The sequence below is a fragment of the Mus pahari genome, chromosome 1 (assembly GCF_900095145.1).
Source record: "Mus pahari chromosome 1, PAHARI_EIJ_v1.1, whole genome shotgun sequence".
NCBI classification, from domain to species: domain Eukaryota; kingdom Metazoa; phylum Chordata; class Mammalia; order Rodentia; family Muridae; genus Mus; species Mus pahari.
The window spans coordinates 151,730,355-151,754,212 of NC_034590.1; the positions used below are offsets into that span (position 1 = coordinate 151,730,355).

General features: G+C 45.8%; 1 protein-coding gene across 45 annotated transcripts in view; it reads right to left on the reverse strand.

The window, feature by feature from the left end:
* The window catches only part of Sorbs1 (sorbin and SH3 domain containing 1), a 223,240-nt gene that overhangs the window by 17,576 nt on the left and 181,806 nt on the right, over positions 1 to 23,858 (reverse strand). For 33 of the 45 annotated variants that reach the window (XM_029532539.1, XM_029532563.1, XM_029532559.1 and 30 more), the window contains 8 exons: positions 18,991 to 19,163; positions 16,323 to 16,408; positions 13,203 to 13,370; positions 9,629 to 9,675; positions 6,317 to 6,431; positions 6,060 to 6,185; positions 3,204 to 3,398; positions 1,062 to 1,814 (listed from right to left, as the gene is read on the reverse strand). In XM_029532539.1, coding sequence (XP_029388399.1) covers positions 1,062 to 1,814; positions 3,204 to 3,398; positions 6,060 to 6,185; positions 6,317 to 6,431; positions 9,629 to 9,675; positions 13,203 to 13,370; positions 16,323 to 16,408; positions 18,991 to 19,163 — 1,663 coding nt within the window. Of the gene's footprint in view, positions 1 to 1,061; positions 1,815 to 3,203; positions 3,399 to 6,059; positions 6,186 to 6,316; positions 6,432 to 9,628; positions 9,676 to 13,202; positions 13,371 to 16,322; positions 16,409 to 17,045; positions 18,530 to 18,990; positions 19,164 to 23,858 lie in introns of those variants that run through there. The other 12 variants (XM_029532595.1, XM_029532655.1, XM_029532650.1 and 9 more) reach the window with 3 other exon arrangements.

The following is a 23,858-nucleotide window of genomic DNA, read 5'->3' on the forward strand; positions in this document are numbered from 1 at the left end:
TGCCTGAGAGAGGGGCACAGTCCACGGAGGTACTGTATACAACAGATGACAGCCAACTCGGAGATGGCTTCAGGAAAACACTTGATTCTATTGAGGTTCTATAATGTCCCTGGTCCTAGAAGCAGTTTTAGATCACCCAAGATGGCGGTTCTATCTTCCCTTACAAACTGTTTGTGCTTAACACCTGCACACATTATTTCAAGGAATTTTCTGGAACATGCTACGAGGGAAGTTATCTTCTTTTCAGGAAACTGAGTCTCTGAGCGGGTGAACAATTCCCATCACAGCGGTTAGCTGGAGTTGGTACTCAAACCTGGTTACTATGGAAAAGTTGCCCAGAGTCTTTGAATTTCTGGGTACTAAATAACATAAACAAAACTGAATAATGATCTGTCTAGTTATCAAATTAATGTCCCGTCAAAATACCCTAAGTCCACCTTAATTTATATGCTGAAATCTTTGTAGTTCACTTAGAGAGAAAAACTATAACTCAAAACCTAGGATACCTATTTAGCGACCTCAACCATACCAGAAGCCCCTGCATCTTCCCACCTCTGAAGACCCAAAATGTTTCGGCTCACTGTGAACATGGCCCTTTAGTTCCACACAAACACGAGACAAGACGAACACCTGACAAAACTGAGCACCATGAGTTACAGACACAGTGCATGTCACAAGAAAAGCACACCACGTGACACCAAAGCCTGGTGTTCTCAGCTGTGTTAGTCAAAGCAGACCAAGGACACTCTCTAGGATGTGAGTGGGGCACAAGGAAGGCTTTCCTGTTTGGGGGCTTCTGTACCAGGGTAGCAGGTGTCAATGGAGGAATACTTTCAAATCATCTCAAGATGCTAGAATGCGTTTCTCTGAACTATCCCCGGCCAATGCCCTACTCCATGGCCCCTCCATTCCCTCTCGGTCATCCCTTTGCTTCCAAGGCAAGCAAAGAGATCTCACAGGCACCCACTTGGCCTCAGTTAATGGACCAAGGGTAAGACATCTGGTCTGGCCCACCATGCCAAGCAAGAGGCCAAGGCCCACCAATCATGCTTCAGGCCTACCTGGCTCACACCACTCTGAGCAGCCTTCCTGTCAGCCTCGACACCTCTGTGCAGCTCTGGTGGCCCAGCCTCCCAGGCTGGGAAAGGGCTACCCAGAGGCTTGTAGGACTGACTGTCCTCAGGAGTGTGGAACTCCGAGAGTCTCTGCTCAGAACTCAGGCACCTGACCACGTCTGAAGGTTTCAAGCAGCTCTTCTTAGAGATCTTGGGTCCACCAGGGCATCTCTCACCTGCCTCGCTCTCTGCTTTCCTGTCATATGGTCCATCTTCTTGCCAGGGCTGTCTCTTGCTCTGGCTGCTAAAGGCGTCACTAAGCTCTGAGATGACCCTATCAGAGTTCCCAGGCGGTGGCTGGGAGAAGCCATCTTGGCGAATGTGAATACCACCATCTCCATTGATGTGAAGAGGAGCCTGGGCACTGGGTGCCAGTGAGTAGGCATTGTGGGGTGGAGGCAGGGCCATCGGGGAGACCACTGGACGCAGAGTGGAGTGATCTGACCAACTTGAATAGGGGAGGCTGAGAGGCAAGGAGGGACGGGCCCTTGCTGACAAGGCCAGGCGGTCCATGTCATAGACAGAAGCCTCAGGCAGAGGAGGCAAGGGTGGTGTCATGGCCAGATAACGCCTGCCTGGGACCCCGACAGTCAGAGAGATCCACTCGGAGGTGATGGCGTGCATCTCAGGGGACAGGGCTCGGCGGGGGTGGGGTAGAGATGAAGGGGCTGGCATGATGAGCTTGCTGTGACTAGTATACTTTAAAAAAAAAAAAAAAAGAAAAGAAAAGGAGAGAGGAGAAAACAAAAGAAAGAAGCAGAGATAAAAGTGTCAGCATAAAGGAGAGGAGGAGATCCACCACAGGGGCATAGGAAGAATGAAACAGAGAGGATGAGCAGGGCACCCTGGAGTCCAGAACAGAAATCATCTGGTGAGGCTGGGAGAGAGACTGCAAAGTGGCTGGGTGGATACATGAGAGTGTGCAGGCAGGGTGGAGAGAGGAGGGACGAGGGGTGAGGGGCGTGGAGATGGGAAAGGCTCCCATCCGACAGCTGTGGGTAGCGTAGCGCTGGGCTGCTCTGCAGGGTCACAGTTCAAAGGAAAAGCCAGGAAGTGCCCCGCCCCAGCCCACTAAACCATTCTTGCAACCACAGCGCTGACCCAAAACTGTAGGATTGGGTGGACAGCCTCTGTCCAGGCCTTTCCTTTAACTCTGCAGGGTCTTCCACACAGACGTAAGAAGTGTGTGGTCATTTTGTTTGGCCATCACTCTTGGCCACACACGGTCAAGAGAAAATTCCCCAAGCTCTTATGGAGCAAGAAGCCCCGTCCAGTCTACAGCCTCACATGTGAGATGGCAGAGTGTTGTTCTCACTGTTCACAAAGGCCCATCTCACGCTTTGTGCCAAGTGCTCTCTGCTGTGTCGGTGGCCAGCATGGGGATGGGACGAAATGATAGAGAACGGGAGAAAGGAGGTACCATGTCATCACCCCAAAGTCCCAGTCTTTCAGCCATCACCCTCCATTTCATTCCACAGGATGCCACCCGACCTTATTTTGCTTATTGGCTTTGGGAAAGTGGGCACCATTTGGAATAACATTTTAAATAATTATGCTTATAACTAAAGTTCAAAAGAGCAATCATATTACTATGGCCATAAGCTACCCCCTTTGGACCCAGTAGAGACTGACATACTCTTAAGTTTCTTTTCCAACATAAGTCCAGTGAAGGCTTGCAGAAGCACTTTGCATCTGGTCTACATGTGTAAGGATGAGAACATGAAATTATCTTCCAACCACTGTCCTCTGGAAATCAATCTTGATGGACAGTATTGCACAGAGAAGCATGCTGGGCCACAGGGGCGTGGTCTACATACCACCAGCTTCACAGGGATACACCAACTGATAATTCGCTTGTTTTTCTTCCCTTTCACTTTATCCCTATAGCAACTACCTTAAACTCTTCCCTTTCTTTCATATATTTTAGAGTGCTAAGAAAATACCACGGATATGTATGAAAAGGACCCCCAGCCTGCCCTGTTCTAGGTAGCCCTTAATCAGAGCATGGAAGAGCAGTCCCAGAAGGGCTGTGTGCCATTGACACAGCTGAGGATGAAAACTGCAAGCTGAGTTTGAAAGCTTAGATACCTGCGGGCTCACAGTGGCACTGCGACTTGGGGAAGAAGAATAAGGCAGGTCGATATAATCCACAGGGGTTTTCACCAATGGCCTCTTAAGCACATCTACATAGGTGATAGGGAAAATGCCTTGGCGAGACGTCCCAGGAATCCTCCCTTCGTACCAGTTCTCATCCACCTGCCGGAGCAGCGTGATCCTCTCCCCCTGTAAGACACAGTCAAGCAAGAGGTCTTAAAGCACCACATTGCGACCCATCAGAAGTCACTGCCTATATCCTGCACTGTGCTGTATCCATCACCACACTCTATGCTCAGGAGAGCCATCTCTATTGGCCTTGGATAGAGTACTAGGTTGGGGATGCTAACACAGTAGAGCTTCCTTAAACCAAGGAGTTACACATTTCAGAAAGAGCTCAAATTCATGCCCTAGAGTCAGAAGGCAACTGTAGTGTCTAAGACTCCTTTAGAACAAATTGGTCACATATCTAGCCTTCGTTTGCAAGGCAAAGGCAACCCTGAACCTGGAGGGTGGTTCTTTTGATACTATATTATTTTAAACTAATTGTTTTGTATGAACATCTTTTTCTACATGTAATTAAGTATACCATGATCTGGTGCCTGTGAAAGTCAGAAGGGGGCATCTAGAGCTAGAGGTATGGATGGCTGTGAACCATCATGTGAGTGCTGAGAATAGAGCCTGTATCGTCTGCAAGAACGCCAAGTGCTCTTAACCCTTGAGCCACCGCTATAGCCTTTGATTTTTTTTTTTTTTTTTTTTTGAGACAGGGCCCATGCTCACTTATACAGCCCAGGTTGGCCTTCACCTCATAACAGTCTTTTAAGCCCAACCTTCTGCATGCTAGGATTACATTACAGGTGTGAGCCATCTCACACCCAACTCAAAAGGTCATCTCTCTCACATAAAATTATATATATATAATTATCATTTTATTATATATTATCATTATATAATAAAATATATAATTATAGGTTATCTCTCATAAAATTATATATATATATTATATATTATTTTTATGTGATAACAAGTTGTATTATATAATAATATACTATATTATATATAATTTTATATGTGTGATTGGTTGAGGTCAGAGACATCTTGCTGGAGTCAAGTTCCCAATCTTGCCAGCTAGTATCTTTACCCATCTCAACCAACCTCAGAAAGTTCTCTATATTCTTTTCTATACTTTATTTTTATGTTACAGAAAAGTCAGCATAAAAAGAAACAAAGCCCAAAGCAATTGCCCCGTACCTTGCTATCTCTGGGGACTACCACTGTTAATACATAGGTGCTTCCCGGACTTGCTTCTATGAACATGAATTAGACTGTTTTCCTCTATGGAAGTTGAGTATGTAACGTATTTTGATTTTTATATATTGTTTGCCCCCACCTTTATTTTGTTATTATTAACATGTTTATGGTGGGTACGAGGGGACACATGTGTGATAGTCCCTGTGTAGAGGTCAGAGGACAGCATCTGCACTTGCGTGAGTTCCTAAAGTCTGGATAGCATTCTCACCTATATACTTTTTGATACTTAATGATAAACAGTGAAGCATCTTTATCAAGGAAAACACACACACACATACACACACACACACACACACACACACACACACACACACACACACACACAATCTTGCTTCATGGCCAGGATGCCTTTGAACTCACTATTGTCCCCCTGCTTCTGCCTCCCAGCATGGGGATTACAGGTATATAGAACCAGGTCTCTCATAATTCTCCATTTGTGCAGATGTTATAAAAACTCAACTGACCACCCTTGGTAGTATCTTTGCACATATGTAACAGTTTAATCATGAATTCCCTGACAATGGGCAGTTAAGAAACATCTGGCTTCTTCTTTGTATAAGGTTGCTTATCTACTTCCAAGGTACTAGTTCACTTCTCTTGATCCTCAATAAAAGTAGTAATTGTCATAACTTCAGCAAGCCGGAGATCTATGGCATGTAGAGAATGTTTGAGTCAGTGGGAAGAAGAACCCCTCCCCGCCCTTCCCCTCCACCCCATCCCACCACCCACAGGGTCACTACGGTCACATTAAGCATGCTGAGCTCTGCCACTAGAACTGCTCCCACCTGTGGACTGACCTCTGACCTGGCCCAAGTCACACTGCTTCATTCAGTTCTCTTATCACACCCTGAAGAGGCCTTCCCTCTCCATGTTTTTTTTTTCCCCCCGTGAGGCAGTGGAGGCTCAGATCAAGCATTCACCTCCACACAAACTGAGATTCTGGTAACTTGACTTTTGGTTTCAAATTTTCAAGGCCTTTAAAATTCCTCTTGGTACCAATGGTTCTGCCTCCGCACTTGGTTTATGGAGACAAAACAAACCTAAATCAAGTCATTGGCACAATGCTTGCTTATCATTAAATGTTGGCTGAATACAGTTAACATATGAGGTCTAAGATGCCATAAACGCTGGCTTTAATTGGTAAACCCAATGTGGCTAAACCGAGTGTGTAAATAATTAAAAAGAAATCTTGGGAGATGGGTAAAAAGCTCAGCAGCTAAGAGCTTGATGTGTTCTCCCAGAGGACCTGCGGAGAGCTCTACGTGAGTGGCAGCACTCAACCCTGTGTGACTCCAGTTCTAGAGAACCCAACAGCTTCTTCTGACCGTCACAGAAGGTGCTATACATGCAGACAAAACACACACAAAAAATAAAAGTAAAATCTCATCTCAGAAAAGCCTCTGGTTCCCCAATTTCAATTTTCGATCAGTCCACTATGTTCTTGAGGCTACAGAATGAAAGCCATAGCAACATCACATCTCTGAGATAACAGCATCATGCAAAGGCCCCAAAGCCAGGATGAGGCATGTGGCTTACCTTTCGGAAAGACATTTCCACTTGTGTATCTCCATTGAAGTTAAACTTTGCAATGGCTTCTCCATATTCCAAAACCTGTACGGGCGCCAACTTTCTGGGCTGAGCCTTCTCAGCTGGAGGAAGAAGCTGAGAAAGGAAGGAAAGCGAAAGGGCAAGAGGAGGAACAGAAGAGAAGAGAACACAGGACATGGTAAGAAAATGGTGTTTTAGGCATGCTGGGCTTCTCCTGAGAAGGACAGAGCTGCGGATTATGGTACCTCGATATAGGTGCGTGGGAAGATTCCCACGCGGCCGTGGTGTTCACCTTCATACCAGTTCTGATCAATCTGTTTGTAGATGTAAACGATGTCTCCCTTCTGCAGAGGCAGCTCCCTGTTGATGGAAGGTCATTGTCTTTTAGCAGATGTTTCAAAATGTGCATGGTGAAGACACTTCAGTTTTCAGTACAAGTCAAGGGGGGTCAAAGTTCCAGAAGATGGGAGGCTCCATCCTTGGAAGTGAGAGCCCCGGTTGCCAGGAAATTACATCATATTGGGTAGTTTTCTAGTCTTTTATGGGATGGATGTCAACACACATGCTTACTAATACTAGAGTGCTCAGAGGTCATAATAGTTTGTTGTGGTTTTCTTAATGCATTTGGGGGGGGGAATTTATATTTATTCAATGGTAAAATGTCTCCCTTTGGATACTTTCACTGTTCCTTGTGTGCTACAGCTAGACATGCCTGAACCACTTCAGGTTATGACAATCTGGTACCCTCTACCCATGCCCCCTCCACCATCTGTCTCCATCAGCCTGTACTAGAGAGCTCTGAAGTTAGACAGGCTGAGTTCAAATCAAATTAAAAATTTTACTAGTTCTGAGACTTAGTCAGGAAGCTTGAGCTCTTGGTGACAATGTTCCTTCATCTGACCACAGCATCTAATTTAAGGCTTGTAAATGCAGCTGCAAACTGTAGACAGTGCATGCTCTGGAGTCATGCCTTTCTCCTCAGCATGGAAAAGAAGAGTTAGAAAGAAAAATGGATGTTCTTTCAAATGTTGTTTGTGTCTTTTCCCTTACCTCCCAACTCTTTCTTCCACACCCATCTCTATGCCTCAGCTCTGCTAGTATTCACATCTAACCAGGACTCTTTGTTTTTGGGAGAAAAATAAATAAATTACAAGCAAAAAGAAAACAGAATAAAATAACTTGAACTTTTCTTGAATTAAAAAATTAATTTTTAAAAAATTTTTTATTCCAACCCAACATCATTTGGAAGGGGTGTGGCAGCTTTGCAGTATACCAGGAAGCCCTACATGAGAAATGCTGGCAAAGCAACAGGGCACAGTTGGAAAAATTTTAAAACGTTGGCCCTAGGCTAGATAAAAGCATCCTGAAGAGGCCTGTGTGGATCCTATGTTGGGAGTTGGATTCCAAAACGAAGTCAACAAAAAGGATGCAGGACGTTCATCTTTGTGAAAAGGAAATGTCTCTAGCTACTTCTTTCCTAAAGCCTCTCCTTGATGTGTTCTGAGTCCCCCTTTGGGTGCCACACATTATGTTAGTGGGTGGGACCTGAAACAGCCCCACTGTTAAGCAAGGATTCACTACTCTCAGAATGGTGAACACAGACATCCTGAGGTTGATGTCCTTCTTCAGGCACCTCGGGACCAGAAGCTTGGCTTTTAGGCACTGTGGCACCTGACCTCTTTCTATATAAAGGCCCTGTACATTTAATTAGGCAGCAGCTTGGTCTGACCCACTTCATCAACGGAGAAAACCAGAAACTAGTGTTCAGGAAAAGTGGTTTCACCAGTGTAATCCTTTTAGGCCACACTCTTAGCTCCCACAAGATTCACATACCTATTGGACTGGGAATTAGCAGTACAAGATCCTTTCAGATTTGTATAACCTTTTATTGTTGCAATGCAACATCGTCATCTGCCAACTTCAGGTTCCAGAACCATACATCAAGCCCTTGCCCCATCATACAACAGTCTCTAATGACTCATGAATAGGACATACTCATAGCGATCTATCCTTAGCTAAACATGAACCTACCAAGCATGGGACATAGACTTGTTAAGAAGGCAGCACAGCATGATGGGAACATGAGGCAGGCACTGCTCTCTGGTATTAGCAGTATTGCAGTATTGATAAATGATGACAGTCTCATGGACCTCTGGTCTCCTTACTTCTTCTAGCTGACTGGTTACCCAAAAAGGGGGAACACTTTTAAAATGAATTCTAAAATGATGCATCACCCAAAGTCTCAATTTAAAGGAAAATATTCTCTTTGGTTAAAGTGCAAGTTGATTCTTGTCTTTGTTATTCTCTCTCTGGCTCAAATATGAGGATGGTGGACACCATACTTTTGAGTACGGACTTCTGCTATGCTGTGCAAAACATCTTACTAGTTTTACCCTGCCTGGTCTCTTTGCAAAGTGGGCAGTTTTTGTCTCATCCTACCAGTAATGAAAACAGAGGGTGAGAAACATTGATAAACTGGCAATAGTTACGGAGATGTGAGTGGTAGACTTTCTAAATCTAAAGTCCACACACAGGCACACAGCCATCTCCTGTTGCAAGCTAAGGGAACAGAGTAATACCGCCAAATCGAACCGCGTCGGGCTCACGGCTGTGTTCTACAAATCTGGCCTGGCTATTCATTTTGTGGAAGAAATGGGAAACATGGTTGAGGAGCCTAGAGGAATTGTTTCCCATCACCATGAATGGAAGCACTCCCTCTTATCCCCAGACGTGGTGCCTCCTGTTCAGTTGCCAAAGAAAATGAACGGTCTGTTTTAATCCACAATTAGCTATAAAGCTATCAAGTCCTTCTGGAACCTGTCTGTGGAAACATTTCCCAAACTGTATTCCATAGAAAATAGAAAGGTTTCCTGGTCACCTAAATTTGGGCTACATAAGCAGTTCAGTCTTTGACTCTGAGTTCCACAGTCATGAATATGCCAACAACGGTCCATCTCCTCCAGAGGGAGAGGGGCCTAAAGGTATCAGGAGCTGGATCTCTGGCTCATTTCTATAACACTCGTTCTTTGGTTTTGTTTTTTAAGAACATCTTGCAGGATGAACACTCTGAGGAACACACTTAGAGACATGTTAGCATCCCATGAGCTTCCTCCTTTGGGAACGCTACAAAAAAACAGGCCAAGTTCTATTCCTAGAGTCTGGTTCTGATTCCTTCTACTAAAGGTTGGGTCAGATCATGCTGTGACCTAGCCAAGTAAAAAGAGGCCTTATTCAGGTAGAAAGAGGGTGGGACAGTTCGTAAGAGCCAGCTTTGGATGCCAAGGTGCTGGGTTTGAATCCTGACTCTATCAACCTCTTAGAGCCTCTTAGTTCTTTCATACTAGTTTTAGAAGTGAAAATTACACACACAGCCCTGACTCATCAGAGTTGAGTGGGTTAATACATGTGATGTAACGGTGCTGGCATGCAGCATCTACTGTTTAGTATTTGTATTTCTATCTTGGCGAAGCAACAGTTGTCTATCCCAACTCTTCGCCCTGAGCAAACAGATTTCCGAAGAGGGAGCTAAGAAGACAAACATGGCCGGCAGCACTTACTTCAGGGTCTGAGCTTTAAAGTCAAATTTGGCTCGGGCAGGTCTCATCTAAACACAAGAAATAACGTGGAGTTAAAACTCACAGTTGACAAACAATGAAAAGGTCANATTTTCACAAGATTCTATAGAAAGCGAAGCAGAGAGATCCACTCTACCCAGTTCATTTTAGTTTAAAAAATTCCAGGCAAGACCGCAGCACCTGACCCCATCAGCATGATAGATGGTGTTTAGTCAGCTGTGTCATGCATGAAAATTCCCCTTCAAGAAGGCCACTTGTAGGTAAGAGATGGTTTGAAAAGCCCTTCAGGCAAGCTGATCATGGCTACTGTCAGCCAGAAGTCTTCAGACACGCCTTACCTATCATCTTACTCCCTGTGGGGCATCTTCTGTTTACCTGGTGTAAGTTAGGAACTGAAAGCATAACAGAGTCTGGTTCACCTATCATATCACCTTGCGTTCAGTACGTCCCTATGGTTTGTGACATCACTGAAAAAGCTAAGGTAAACCCCAAGTCTATCTCTACTGAAACTCCATCCTGGCTGTGGCGGCTCCTACACACCCCTGCCTGCAAAGCCAGGCTCAGCCGTCTCCACATTCTCATTAAGTCTGTCAGTAGCTCACGGCCGAGTCTGCTCACCCTCAGTCCAAAACCCTGTTGCTCTGGGTCTGACCTCTGCTTCCCACAGACACAAAGCTTCCTTTGACTCTACCTTCTCCTCAGTCTAATCTACTGTCACCTAGGAGCACAAATAACATTCCACAAATTCTTCCACACTTCATGGTTTTGCTTTGAAGTTGGCTTCAGTTCTCTATTGTCTAGTAGGTCAAATCTTTCCCCCTAACCTGGGTGGAATCTTGTGGTCATGTCCCCAGCCACACCTAAATGTCTATTTCTGTCACCTCCCCTGTCCCAACTAAGTACATTTATGTGCTAATCTCAGCCTGGGATTTGTTTGGCTCCAACTCTGGCAAGAACTTCACCTTTATCAACTTGCACCTCTTTCTTCTTTGCTCTTAAAAGTAGTTATTTTAACCGGCTTTGCTTTTAAAGGGGCACATAAACTTTTTGAGATCACACGCACAAGCTATTTCTATCGATGTACCTCTGACCTCTCCAGCTGCTATGGCCTCCGTCTAGGGAAACAGCATAAAGGAAATGAATGGTAGGTCCTCTACCAGATTAGAAGACAAGGGCAGAGTGGGAGGGGAAAATAGAGCTGAGGTGAGAAAGGTTCCCAAAAGCATCATCACACTATTCTACTTGTTTAGTCATATGCCCTACATTTCCTGGCTTGGGCTTCACGGGGGTCTTCTAGGGTTCACACTGAACCACAGGAATTATTTGTGTTTTGTTCTGTTTTAAGTTTCTGTTTTTACTGGATCCCAGGCTGGCCTTGAGCTTTGGATCCTTCTCCCAAGCTTCGAGCTCACAGGCGTGTGCCGGGACTAGCTCTCCATGAGACCTTTTCATCCTGTATTTTCATACTGCGGTTCCCATCTATCTATATACATACAGGTTAGGGGGCAACTCAAAAACCACCTTATAATCGAGGTAATATCATAGCATCCTAACACCACTGTTTATGGCATACTTTCTAAAGATTGTAGGCAAACACAAGCAGAACGGATGTGAGAGCAAGGAGAAATAACAACATTCCCAATAGAAAACCCAAAGATCAAGACTATAAGAAAAAAAAACCTCACAGAAATCACAACAGAAAAATGTGTGGGGAGAGAGATGATTACCCAGTCATCCAGCTATATGGCTATGTGAACATTACAAATTTATACCACAGCAGCAAATGTTCCTTCTTTGAATAACTTTGAACTCCTGGTCCTCCTAACTCTACATCCCAGGCACTGGGATTAAGGTTGTACACCTCACCTGGCTGACATATAACTGTATGAAGGTGGTAGTATACTAACAGCTACCCCAAAACACAAACTGAGTTGTCTCTGCTCTCCACAGGGAGAGTGTTACACAGAATTAGTGGCTGTTGACTCTTGCTGGGAGTGAAATGCATCCACACACCACAGTGTATGCACCCTTGCTGGTCTCACTGGCCCAGTTCTGTCAGTCAGCTAAAGGACAGGGATTCTTTACGTGGGCCTTAAAACATCAAAGCATGAAACTATGAACTTGCAAATTCTTAGACCTCACCCCAGGTCAAAGCATCACAGGTGGCTCTCGGGAGCCTGCATTTTGATGTCTTTAGGGGTTTGGGAAATGCCATTCTGGAGAAAAGGCAGGTCCGATAAGAAGAGAGTGCCTGCCTTGCCACAGCTACTCCCTCTGAGCAGCACAGACAGGTCCACGCATCCCTAAGGCAGATCTGCAGGCTGCCGTCTTCTTCCTCACACACGGGCAGTCCTTTGGATGGGGATAGTGAGAAGCAGTGCCTTCAGAGCAAGGCCGGTTTGTGAAGGAGCGTTTCACTGTCCACCAAGAAGCTGCCTGTCACTTGCTGCCTTTCGTTTCTTTCTGGTCACATTGCTGTCTTTTCTCCATACTTTGGAATCTGCCCTGCCTGCCTCCCCAGTTCCCTTCTTTGGGTCAAATTATACTTCTTCCCAGGGATCTTTCATTTCTTTATCAAACAAACAGACAGGCAAAACAACAACAACAACAACAAAAAATTATGATGCCTGTCACTTGAAAGACAGAAAGTTGGTTGGTTATACTAACAGGTCAAAAAAACTAGTTCCTGGGGTAACTTTCTCCAGCCTAAAAAGCCCAGCTCTGGATGCCACAGACACAGACACATCCCTGAGAAGGCATTGGATCAACAAGGCTTTGTAAGGTCATACTGCAGGACATAAACTCTCACTTGAGACCTGGCCCTTGATCTACCATAGTACCGACACTGACATGGGAGGCAAGGCCTGGATAAAACCACTACACTCTTGTTCTTCATTCCTGTTGGAATATTAAACTTTTTTAAGTCTAAGCTTAGAAATGTCAAAACTGAGAGAGCAAACATATGAGGCTTCCCTCAGAGTGCTCTTATACTCTCTATGGGTTTACCCACCCCACTCTGCAGAGGTCAGAGTTTCAAACTTCTGTGAAATATTCCAGCACCACTGAGCAACCAGTACTGTGTTTTCAGCAGCAGTGCCACTAAGTCGATGCCATAAAACGTTACTAGGTAACTTTAATAACGAAAGCTTCATTAACCATCTCTTTACAGAAGACTCTTGGGGTTGTCCAGACCAGAGCTTCTGAGACACATGGCCAAAGGGACACGGTTTCTAAGCAGACCACAATGCAACATGGTATCACAGTCAAATGCAGGATGGAGAGGACTGGACTCATGAGGCAGCCAATGCTCTAAGCATGCAGCACGCGTGTGCGCCAGCAGATCCCAGTCCCACAGCCAGGCATGCTTAACATAGAGAGCACAGGACATAGTGGGGCTCATGTCTATTCACCAGCCACAAAAGAGCCAAAGCAAGGCTAAGAAAGCCAGGATGACAGGTGCTGTTTGGGGGAACTAAATTGGCCTACGGAGGGCAATGCCAAAGGCAGGCAAATATTGCTTTGGGTCAAGCAGCAGTTGGCAGTGACCAAAACAGACCTCTAACCCAGATTTCCTTTTGGCCGTATCATCTATATTGAGGAGGTCCCCAAAGCGCTCATTAGTGATAAACTGATGATGAGTCGGGATGACACCTGTGTGGCGGCGAGCTGCAATATCGGCCTCTTCTTGCTCGCGCTTAAGTCGTCTCTGGTCCGCTAAAAGTTTCTGCCATAAAATTGCATAAAACAGGCAGTGAATCATCTGGTCCAGCTTAATGGAAAATGACCACATAAGCAACTAAGGAAGAAGGTATCGGTGAACAAGGAAGAGACATTAAAGATCACTGTCAAAGGGACTTATGGACACAACTTCTACATTCCTATGGTAACCATCCACTATGTACATTGTAAGAAGGAGAGAACACTGTCCAGAAGAAAATGGGGACATTGGGATAAGGGATACGTGATTCTACATGACCCCTCTGTCTGGCTGACTACCCCTGGGCTCAGTCCAAAGCCTGGGCCTTCTGGCAACAAAGGCCAGTTGCCCCAAGGATACAGCCTAGGCACTGTAATCATGTTTGGTTGGTAGCTGGCATTCCTACCTGCCTTAGGGTTCATAATGTATTTCTAAGACAGGATGGAGAATGCTGTTTCCCCTGACTACCCCAGGTCTCTCAGACTATGGGTCTTGATATTCTGGAAATTAGGTCATGTTTTGGCTTCTTTTTCAGTTACACTGCCATGTTCTCCACACAGCTGAGCTGCCCCTGTCAGAGAATGAGGCACCCATCCCCAGGACAGCCAACTCTTCCCCTGGGCATAAGTTTCAGGAGGCCTCAGGATATACAGCAAAGGCTCTTCATGTGCCTGACAGAGAGACTTGTTTCTGTGCCCCTGACTTGCTTCTACATTAGGAATGAAGCTGAGTTTCAGGGAATGATGCAGAATACAGTAGAGAAAATAACAGCATCTGGGGTTAGAAGAATCAGATACCCCTATTGAGAAAATTAAAGGGTTGGCAGGGAGAGTTGAGGGAGGAGTATGGGACGAGGTAGAAAAGAGGAAGTGGGGTATTTAATCCAAAAATGTTGTGTACTTGCATGAAATTCTCAAACAATAAGTAAGAAATATGTTTTAAAAGGAAAATAATTATCCATCTCTATTCAAGACTTTTTCTATTAGTCCGTGTTGCTTTTCACCAAATGCCATCCATGGCCTACTCCAATGGCCCAGTAGAAAAGCATTTTAATGCACTTCCTTATTTCACTGCAATTTTCATTCCTGGGATTAATACTCCTTGTGGGAAAGCATTTATTAGAACTGGTATTTCTTAACATGCTCAGTTAAACATAAGTCTTCTTCCAGCAGACAATTAAATGACTCATGTGACATTCAGCTCTAAAGGATAATGGGTCAGTTTTCCTCTGGGGTCTACAAAACAACTCAACAAATGGCTATGGGCCTTCCAGCACTCAGAAAACTGTAATAAAGAGTAAGCAAGGCCAAAGTGCTTTGCAAAGCACAGTGCCACAGAAAAAGTGCTGGCCTGGGAAGGTGGAGCCTTAGTTTCTAGCCAAGCACTTTTGGGAGGTGTCCCTGTTCGAGCCATACCCTTGCTGAATAAAACAGGGGGTTGGCTTGGTGACCACGAAAGGCCCTTCAAGGACAGATGGGGTCTCCTTTTCTGAAAGGCTGTTATCATCAGCGTCGACAGTAATAATGGGTTGACATACATTCCCTCCTGTACTGTTTTTACAGCAGTGGGGATGGACTCCTGCCCGAGGCCCTGTCCAAAAGCACTGCTGCTCTGGCTGACAGCCCATCATCCATGGAACAGCCATCAAATGGAAAAGGCTTAAACCTGGTACCGGATCTGTGCTTTAGCCACATAAGCCCGTATCCATGAGGAAAGAGAAACCATTTCAAGCTCTCAACATCACCAAGGATGCAAGCTTCTCTCGTTGAAGCATGCAGTGTTCAATGGCTAATAAAACATCCTCTTAGTAAGACCCACCCACCAACCCTTCCCTACTGAATACTACTAGCATTTCATTACTAAAATGGAATTTTATCTTTCCACTCATGGCAGGTGAACTTGGGTTTCTCTAACAGAATGTATATAGAAAAGTCTGGAAGGAGATCTGCCCCAAGTCCTGACAGACACTCATCACTGAAGAGTTTTGGATTTGATATTTTAAACAATTCTGGACTTCAAACACCTCCCCTGGCTTACCATGCCTGGAGGGCAAGGAGAGGCATGTTTGTGTTCTACCATAGATAGCAATGATTGTAATTAGAGTCCTCAAAGTCAGCCTTGCCTTAAATCCTTAAGGAAACTCCACCTAAACTCTGGAACCACTCAAGCTAGACCAACACAGAAGAGGATGTGTGGAGAGTTGTCACGTTTGAACAGCCTCTCCCATTTCCAACAGTTCAAAGTATCCTTGCATCTCTTAACAAATGACAGGAAAGTAGACGACTGAATTTATCTAATCTATGGGATCCCCTTTCCTGGGAATACGCAGCCAGAACAAGTGAACCGGGATGCTCTATCTATCAGCAGATGGGAAGATTCTGCCCACTTAGCCAATATACAGGACAACCTTTGCCTATATTCTAGAACAGTCTCCATCCAGGCCCTGAAAAGCATCCCACATAGAGACGTTTCAGCAGCTCCAAGAAAATGCCCAGGCTCTGATGTGCTTGTGTGGAGTCTGCCAGCACTAACGTGGGCATCCCCCTTCTAAGTTAAAGCTGGCAGAACCACAAGCCACTTCTTCTCATTGTCTATCAACTGTAGAGTGTCCAGTGCCGTCACCTTCCACTCTTCCCACTGCAGTCCTCTCCAGTGTGAAGTCTGCTTCGTCACTTCAGAGTACAGGAGGAAAGGGAAGGTGGACATCCTTAAACAACACGGGAGGTACTGAGGAAACCATGAACTCCAGCTTCCAAGGTAATAATTACAATCCAGGCCATGGTTCCTCCCTGAGATAGGCTGGAGAGAAGTGGCACTTATAACCCAGTGACTGTATAGAAATTAGTCAGTCCTGCTTTCTGGGAAAACTTCTGGTCCTTGCACCCCATCACTCTTCTGAAAGGTGTCCAGAAAGTTCAGTCCCTTCATTGCCCCCCCCCCCCTTGAACAAGAACAAGGGGGCTAAGTCAGGAGACTTACCTCTTTATCATCGTGCCGTCTCCGAATAAATTCTTCTGTGGACTCCAAGTAATCAGCTGGGATAAAATGTCTTGGTGACTCTGAATCTTCAAAACAACACAGCAGAGTTAAAGCGAGCCACGGCTTAGTAGGAAGCCAGTTTGTTTGTTTTCTATTATTAAGGTCAAATTTATAAACAATGCTGATAAATATTCATTGACAAATTCTGAAGGGAAAACCCCCAAGCCCCCACCCCACCTGCTTTTTGGATTTACTTGCAAAGTGGTTTAATACAAAGACAACTCACCAGAAGGCCAAAGGTGAGCAAAGAAAGGGACATTCTTTTAAGTGTCCCCACAAAGAGGTACGCAGGCTGTAACAGGGACAGACCATACATTCACATACACACAGGGCCACGGAGAGAGGCTGCCTCTCAAAAAACCACAGGGAGGCTGGGAATTGATGTGAACAGGGGTTTGAGAGTTCAAGTGAACCCAGTATCTTGGATATGAGCTAAACGGCCAATTTTTCTTTCGAAACGGTTTGGTTGGTTAGTCTAAATGAAGGGGGGGGGGGTTGTTTTTAAAGAAGTGCAGCCACTACAAGCCATGGTTAATTGCCAAGCAAAACAAACAGAAGCAAAAGACAAGGCAGAAGATGAGCACCAGAAGCACACAGAGGGAGGGACAGAGCAAGCCAAGTGGAGACGGGGAGGTGAGACTGGTCAAACACACAAAATGCCACCTCCATGGGCCGCTGCCAGTTCACTTTGTGGGTTGTTGTTCCTGTCCAAGCCATGGTCTGAGTAGGGCACAGGGTTCCCGTTATTAATGGCCCTTGTGCAATCCTCCAGGCCTGCGGGTCTGTCCAGAGGGGGTTCTGAGTTGTGGCTAAGCCTTGCCATGGTGTGTCGGGAAGACAGGCGAGTAGGGACCAGGGGTTTCCCCGCAGAGTGGGGCTGGTCCTGAGGGTCATGACAGGGAAGGTCTGCTTTCTGGCCAGCAGGGGACTCTGAGGAGTCACTGGGGGGAGGCTGTCTGGGGTGCTGTTGGAGGGGCTTTTTCAATCGAAAAGGGAGGGGGCTCATCAGGTAGATGTTTCTGAGGAGACTGTTCTTGTCCCCCCTGGAATCCGAGCGCCAGTCTGGCTGCCTGGAAGACTGCTGCTCATGCCTCCGGATAGTGGTGAACCGGGTGTATGAAGCCGGGCAGGTGCCCTTGCACTTGTTGAGGCGATGTTTGGGGAAGTCTCCATGCACGCTGCCCCCACTGCCCTCCCTGCTGTCATTAGAAACATTTGAGCAGTGGTCTAGCTCATCTGAGCAGATGGAAAGAGGCTCAGAGGCCACAAGGCTCCGGAAGCTCAAGGCGTGGTCTGCCATATTGCTACACGTGGGGGACGCATAGACCCCTCCGGAGTCCATCCCGTCCATCTCTCTGGGACGGAGCTTGGTAGACTCGAGGAGGGATTCCGCTGAACGAGCTGAGGTCAGGCCGCTTCTAGAGAGCACAGGTGTCGGGGACTTGCTCAGCCGGCCGGAGAAGTCCAGGGACGGCATGGACCGGGACCGCTGAATGAGCTGCTCAAAGGCTGTGATTCGGGAGGACACGGTGTGCTTGGGGATATGCTCTGAGCCCTCTTGGCTAGCACCCAGCTCACCCCTGGCTAACGTCAGGCTGCTCCTTTCAAAGTGGGAGGCAAGATCTCGCACACTTGAGGAGGAGATGGAGCTCAGGGAGAGGCCAGCTCGGTTGATCTGGTGCATGTCCCGGTAGAACATGGAGAAATGCAGTCCAGCCTTTCTGGAAAGAGGGCAGGGCTTCCTGGAGCTGGTGCCATACTCCTGAAGGCTCATGGTGCTACTAGACTTGCTATCGTAATCCCGCCGGGAGCGCATGAGCAGGTTCTCGATGCTCCCCCCAACCCGGAGTGGGAGGCCTCTTTTGGAATCATTCAAAGACACACAGAGGTTCTCACAGCTCTGAGCCTTCTCTGAGGGTAACAGGACACTCTTCTGTTCCTGCAAAAGAGCGCTGGGAGCAGAGAGCCTGGGTTTGAATTTAGAAGGCAGGATCTCCGAAATGCAGGCTTTCGCAGCCGACAGGGGTTTCTTGTGCTTACACCCAGGGCCTAAAGCATTGCTAGTGTGAAACGTTCGGCTATGAACTGATGATGAAGAAATCATGTGAGCATTCCCGCCTTTACGATCCACTGGTAAGCATGCAGAATAAAATAAACACACCCATTAGGTTAAAGCTGAAAGCTGCTTTTAAGGGGGTTAAAAGAAGAGAGGTAACATGCTCATTTATCATAAGGGCTTTAAAAAGTCTCCAGTTGATGTCTCGAAGCAAAATAATTGGTGCTGCAAAGCAGGTGCAAAAGATGCAACGAAAGAAATGGCCACCCTGCCAGTTAAAGGCTCAGCGAACTTCTAGGAAAGGGATATTAGAACAACAAAGAGAGAGAGTGAGAGAGATGTTTTTAGAGAGAGCAAGGTTGTGGGTGGGGACCATTAAGACCAGAAAGAAAAATGGCCGGCAAGAAAACAGGTGAGGGGGCACAAGGCGGCTCCAAAGCCTGGACATGGATAGGCAGAGCTCTGTCCCTGTGGCTGGAGGGCCACCCGCTGCCAACACTCAGGAAACAGGCATGGAGGAGACATGCCTGCAGTCTTCAGCTTGTGGGTTACCTTTAGTGGAAGCTGAGCTGGAGGGTCGCTTGAGCCCACTGAGGCCCTGAAGAGGGATGTCGCCACCTTCCAAGACACTTTTATAAATCTGCCTCTCATTTTCCAAGCTAGCGAGACCCCCGGGGGTCCCATCTGATTCTCTCTTCACTGCATGGAAGTTGGAAGAATAGATACTATGGAGAAGGTAATTTTAAAAAGAGAAAAGGGGAGGGAGAGAAAGATGGCGTTAGCTTGTTTAGCATTCTTTTTAAAAACCTGCTTGTCACCAGCTTGGGAGAAGAAAACTGCTTTTTGGTTTCCCAGTAAAGCCCTGAGAAAGCTCAGGGCTTGTTCGTTTAGACTGGTGGTTCTCCAACCTGTGGGTTCACAGCCCCTTTGAGGCTCAAGTGACCCTTTCATAGGGACCATGTAAGACCATTGGAAAACACACATACACACACACACACACACACACACACACATATTTACAATTCATAACAGTAGCAAAATTAGAGTTATGAAGAAGCAACAGAGGTAATTTTATGGTTAGAGGTTACCACAACATGAGTAACTATATTAAAGTGTCACAGCACTAGGGGGGTTAAGAACCACTGATTTAGACATATTTCTGCAGACAGGCAGGCCACCATGCCTGAGTCCATAGAAATATGATCCAAGCAAGAAAACTCCCACACTACAATAAGTGCATCTATGCTTTAAAAAATGAGTGAGAGTCTGTGATCCCAGCACCTGGGAGGCTGAGGCAAAAGGACCGTAAGTTTGAGGTCACCCTGAGCTACAATAGTGAGAGCCTATCTTTAAAAACAAACAAGCAAGCAAAAACAAAACAAAACAAAACAAACAAACACTATGGGTAGGATAATGGGGAGCCCAGTGGCTCCATACAAGATGGTACATCTAGAGACATGGATGCAAGACACAGAGTTCCCAGTATGGCCGGCCAGTTAAAGTACATGGCCTGGATTACGTTTTTTTCTGGGTTACACTGCGTGAGAATTTGGGCTGACAGAAACATCAAAATCACCACTAGAAAAAGAACAGCCACAGCTATCTGTGGCCCCCAGGAAAATCAGCAACTGAGAAACTCAGAACTCGGAACTCTATGTGCCCTGACCACAGGCATCGTTTTGTTTTGAGCCTTTGGCTTGGTGATCTTGCTGCCTCATCCTAGGACAAGTGGCACACACCACAATGCTCAGCATTCACTTCCCTCAAAGCTGCTGTCAGAGCCTGATAGCATGTATCATCCGCATACACAGTATGTATGATCCATCCATTTATGTACTTCATTTACTTTTAATTATGAACTCTTTTTAAATGTATGTTACATATGCAGATGAATGTTTTGCCTGCATGTATGTATGTGTACCACATGTATGCCTGGTACCCACAGTGGTGAGAAGAAGGTACTGGATCTTTAGGAACCTGTGTTATGAATGGTTGTGAGCTATCATATGGAGGCTGGGAACTGAACTTGGGTCCTCTGCAGAGGCTACTCGAGTTTTTAACTGCTGAGCCATCGCTTTAGCTACCATTTCATTTAGGTTTTTAAAGGTCTGTTTATTTTTATTTTATATGTATGAGTGTGTGACTACGTGTGCCTGAGTATGGACCACATGGGTGTCCACAGAAGAAGCCAGAAGAGGGCACTGGATCCCCTGGAGCTGCAGTTACAGACAGTGGTGAGCTGCTAGGAGCCAACCTGGGCCCTCTGCAAGAGCAGTAAGAACTCCTAACCACTCAGCCATTTTTCTAGGCCTTCATTTATTTTATCTTCATTGAAATCTAGGTAATTTCCAAGTTACTATAAATTCTTTTTGGAATGAGGTAATATACAGGAAATAAATCACAAAGTATTTACTTAATGAACTCCTTCCTCCCTTTGCACCTGCTGAAGTACTAACATGACACATATTCTGTCCCTTTCTCCCCCTCCCTCTACTCCATATACCTCCCCATTCCCCAAGATGTCTTTCTAATAAAAGAATATAGGCTTCTGCTATACACTTTCAATCCAAATGAAGTCAGTTTACTGTTTTCATCGTAGATTTGAATTTTGAAGACCTATGACCTCATTGAATCCATTTACCCCCAGTACTTACAGTACCATCAAATACATAGGAAAATGTAAAGACTGGCGAGAGTAGCCACTCAAGTCAGCCACACCTAGGTTCTCCAGGGAACATAGAGTGTACTTCTATATCACACACATATCCATCTGCCTTCCTGTCTATGCACTGGTAGACCTTTTCCTTTCCACAAACCCAGCCCTTTATTTTGTACAAAACCTCAGCCTCTGAGTTCCCATAATTACAGACAACAATGGAAAAAAATCCTTATGACATAAAAGGCATTGTGCTAAGTGCCTGTTGGTCATTCTCTCTCTCTAACACACACACACACACACACACACACACACACACACACACAACCCCACACAGTTTTCAGATAAGAAAATGAAGCACTGATAGATTAGACAGCCTGTCAAAGCAGGCACAATTAGCAGATTGCAGAGCCAGAAGCCTAGTTACACCACTGGATGCTATGTCGATCTCTGGTGGTGTCTTGGAATACTTCCCTCTGGCCAACGAGGTAGTGGTTCGAATGGTGCAGGAGTCAAGGTTATTTTAGTTTCATGACATCATTACCACCAATTGTCATTTGTCAGGACTCTGCCCCAGGAGCAAGTGGTTCCAGAACCCAGGAATCAAAGAAGAAAGGATGCTCTGCTAATACACAGTGCTGTCCCCACTGTTCAGTTGGTAAGTGTCCCCGGCAGTAGTAACAGCCCTTGTAGCTGCTGCTTAACACTACCTCATGCTCACCACAGGCTAAGGGCTCTGCAAGAACGATTTCAGGGGACCACCTTGAGGCTACAGGTCCCTCTTACTCTATATAGCATAGATGAAAATAATTTCCCTTTCTCAGCTGAAACAGAAAAAAAAAGTCACTGGAACCCAAAAGATGAGAGAACCACATCTCAAGACTGAAAAACAGCAAACAAAGGAAGTGCTAGGCAGCCTTCTGGGTTCCTCTCATACTTGGAGAAACCTCAGAGAATCAGGCTGGACTGACCTATTTCCCTGGGCTTGGCCTTGATTTCTAAGAGCCCATGGACTATACCACCCACAAGGACACCCAATGAATGTTCTGAACAAATAGGAGGCTACATTTTCTAAATGTGAAAGTTGGCATATGGGCTGACAAATGATATGTCTTGATATGTAAAACCATGAATTTCAAAATTCCTTTTTTAAAAAAGTTAATTTAGAGATCCTGACTCCTATTCTTTTTAGATATATCAAAGTCCTAGGAACTCTGTGCCCTTAAGCAAAGGCAGTCCCCACTCTGATCCTCAGTTTCCTCTTTGGAGCAGTGGAACAAATGACGCATCCTTAGGGGAACTGTTTGAGATGGTGTCCTTAAGACCATGTGTTAAAGCTCTCGGATACTGCTCTTACTAAGGTGCCTCAGTGTACCTCATTTATGCTATGTTCACACACACACACACACACACAGAGTGTGTATATATATATATATATATATATATATATATATATATATATATATATGGTATATATGGGAAGTTCACCTAAACTGGCTTTTAAACTTTGGGTTTCCAAATGAAAGAATCAGTGTAGCACCACATCATCTTCATTTCCTGACCTGAAAACTGGCCAGAGTTTGCCTGGAGGGACCATCCACGCCTCCAGAGAAAAGGATTTGGCTTTCCTAGGCTCAGGGGTCAGGCCTAAAGCTTTTGGGCCACAGGGTATGCTCATAAACACTCTGCCTTCTCACCCCAAGATTCTGATTAAAACAAACAAACAAAAAAATCAGCTCCCATTAAAAATGGTGAGCCCAGAATGTAGTTCTACAAATAGCACTTTCAAAAAGGTGGACGTTCATCTAAACGGGCTTTTAAACTTTGGGTTTCCTAATTAAACATCAGTGTAACACCCCATTTTCTCCCTTTTGTACAACCCCCAACTACAAAGCTATCCACTGTCCATTGTCTTTGTCAGCCCCCAGCTAAGGGGACAGAGAACTTTGGTGGTGTGAGGGCCCTGACTGGCCCTTGCAGTTGCTGGGTAACTTGGACAACTTCCACCTGCCACCTGTGTGTTCTGAATCACTTCAGCCTCAGTCAGAGCTTCAGCCCACCTTTAGTCTCCCACAGCTGCCTGGCCTCACCTACCTTAGCAGCCCTGGGCACTCCCAGCCCAGCCGGCCTGTTCTCTGTGCCCCACCCATTTCTTCCTGCTTCCCACAGATCCACAAGTCAGCACTCAGGAAACCTCTGGGAATGCAGTTGCTCCAGCCACATGTTTCCTTTCTGATACCAAAGCTGACAAAAGAATGCTTTTCCCAGATGCCTGAGGTACACTGAGGCACCTTAGTAAGAGCAGTATCCGAGAGCTTCAACACATGGTCTTAAGGACACCATCTCAAACAGTTCCCCTAAGGATGCAACATTTGTTCCACTGCTCCAAAGAGGAAACTGAGGACCAGAGTGGGGACTGCCTTTGCTTAAGGGCACAGAGTTCCTAGGACTTTGCTACATCTAAAAAGACCAGAGCTAAGAGAAGTCACACTGGCTCCTTGGCTGAGTGACTGAGATACAACCAGAATTAGCAGCTACTGACATTAAACAAAACCAGTCAAGTTCAGAAGCTCAGCTCTGAGAACTTTGTGCTGGGTCCCATGTATGCTAACTGAACTAGCTGGGACACCAGGCAGAAAACGGAGCTTCCGTGGGACGAAGAACCGGCCAAGGGGTTTTAAGAGGTTTCAATAAAACCACACTCACTGGAAGGATAAAGTGAGCGATCACTTGGAGTCAACTGTTTCCATGTAACAGAGGTGTG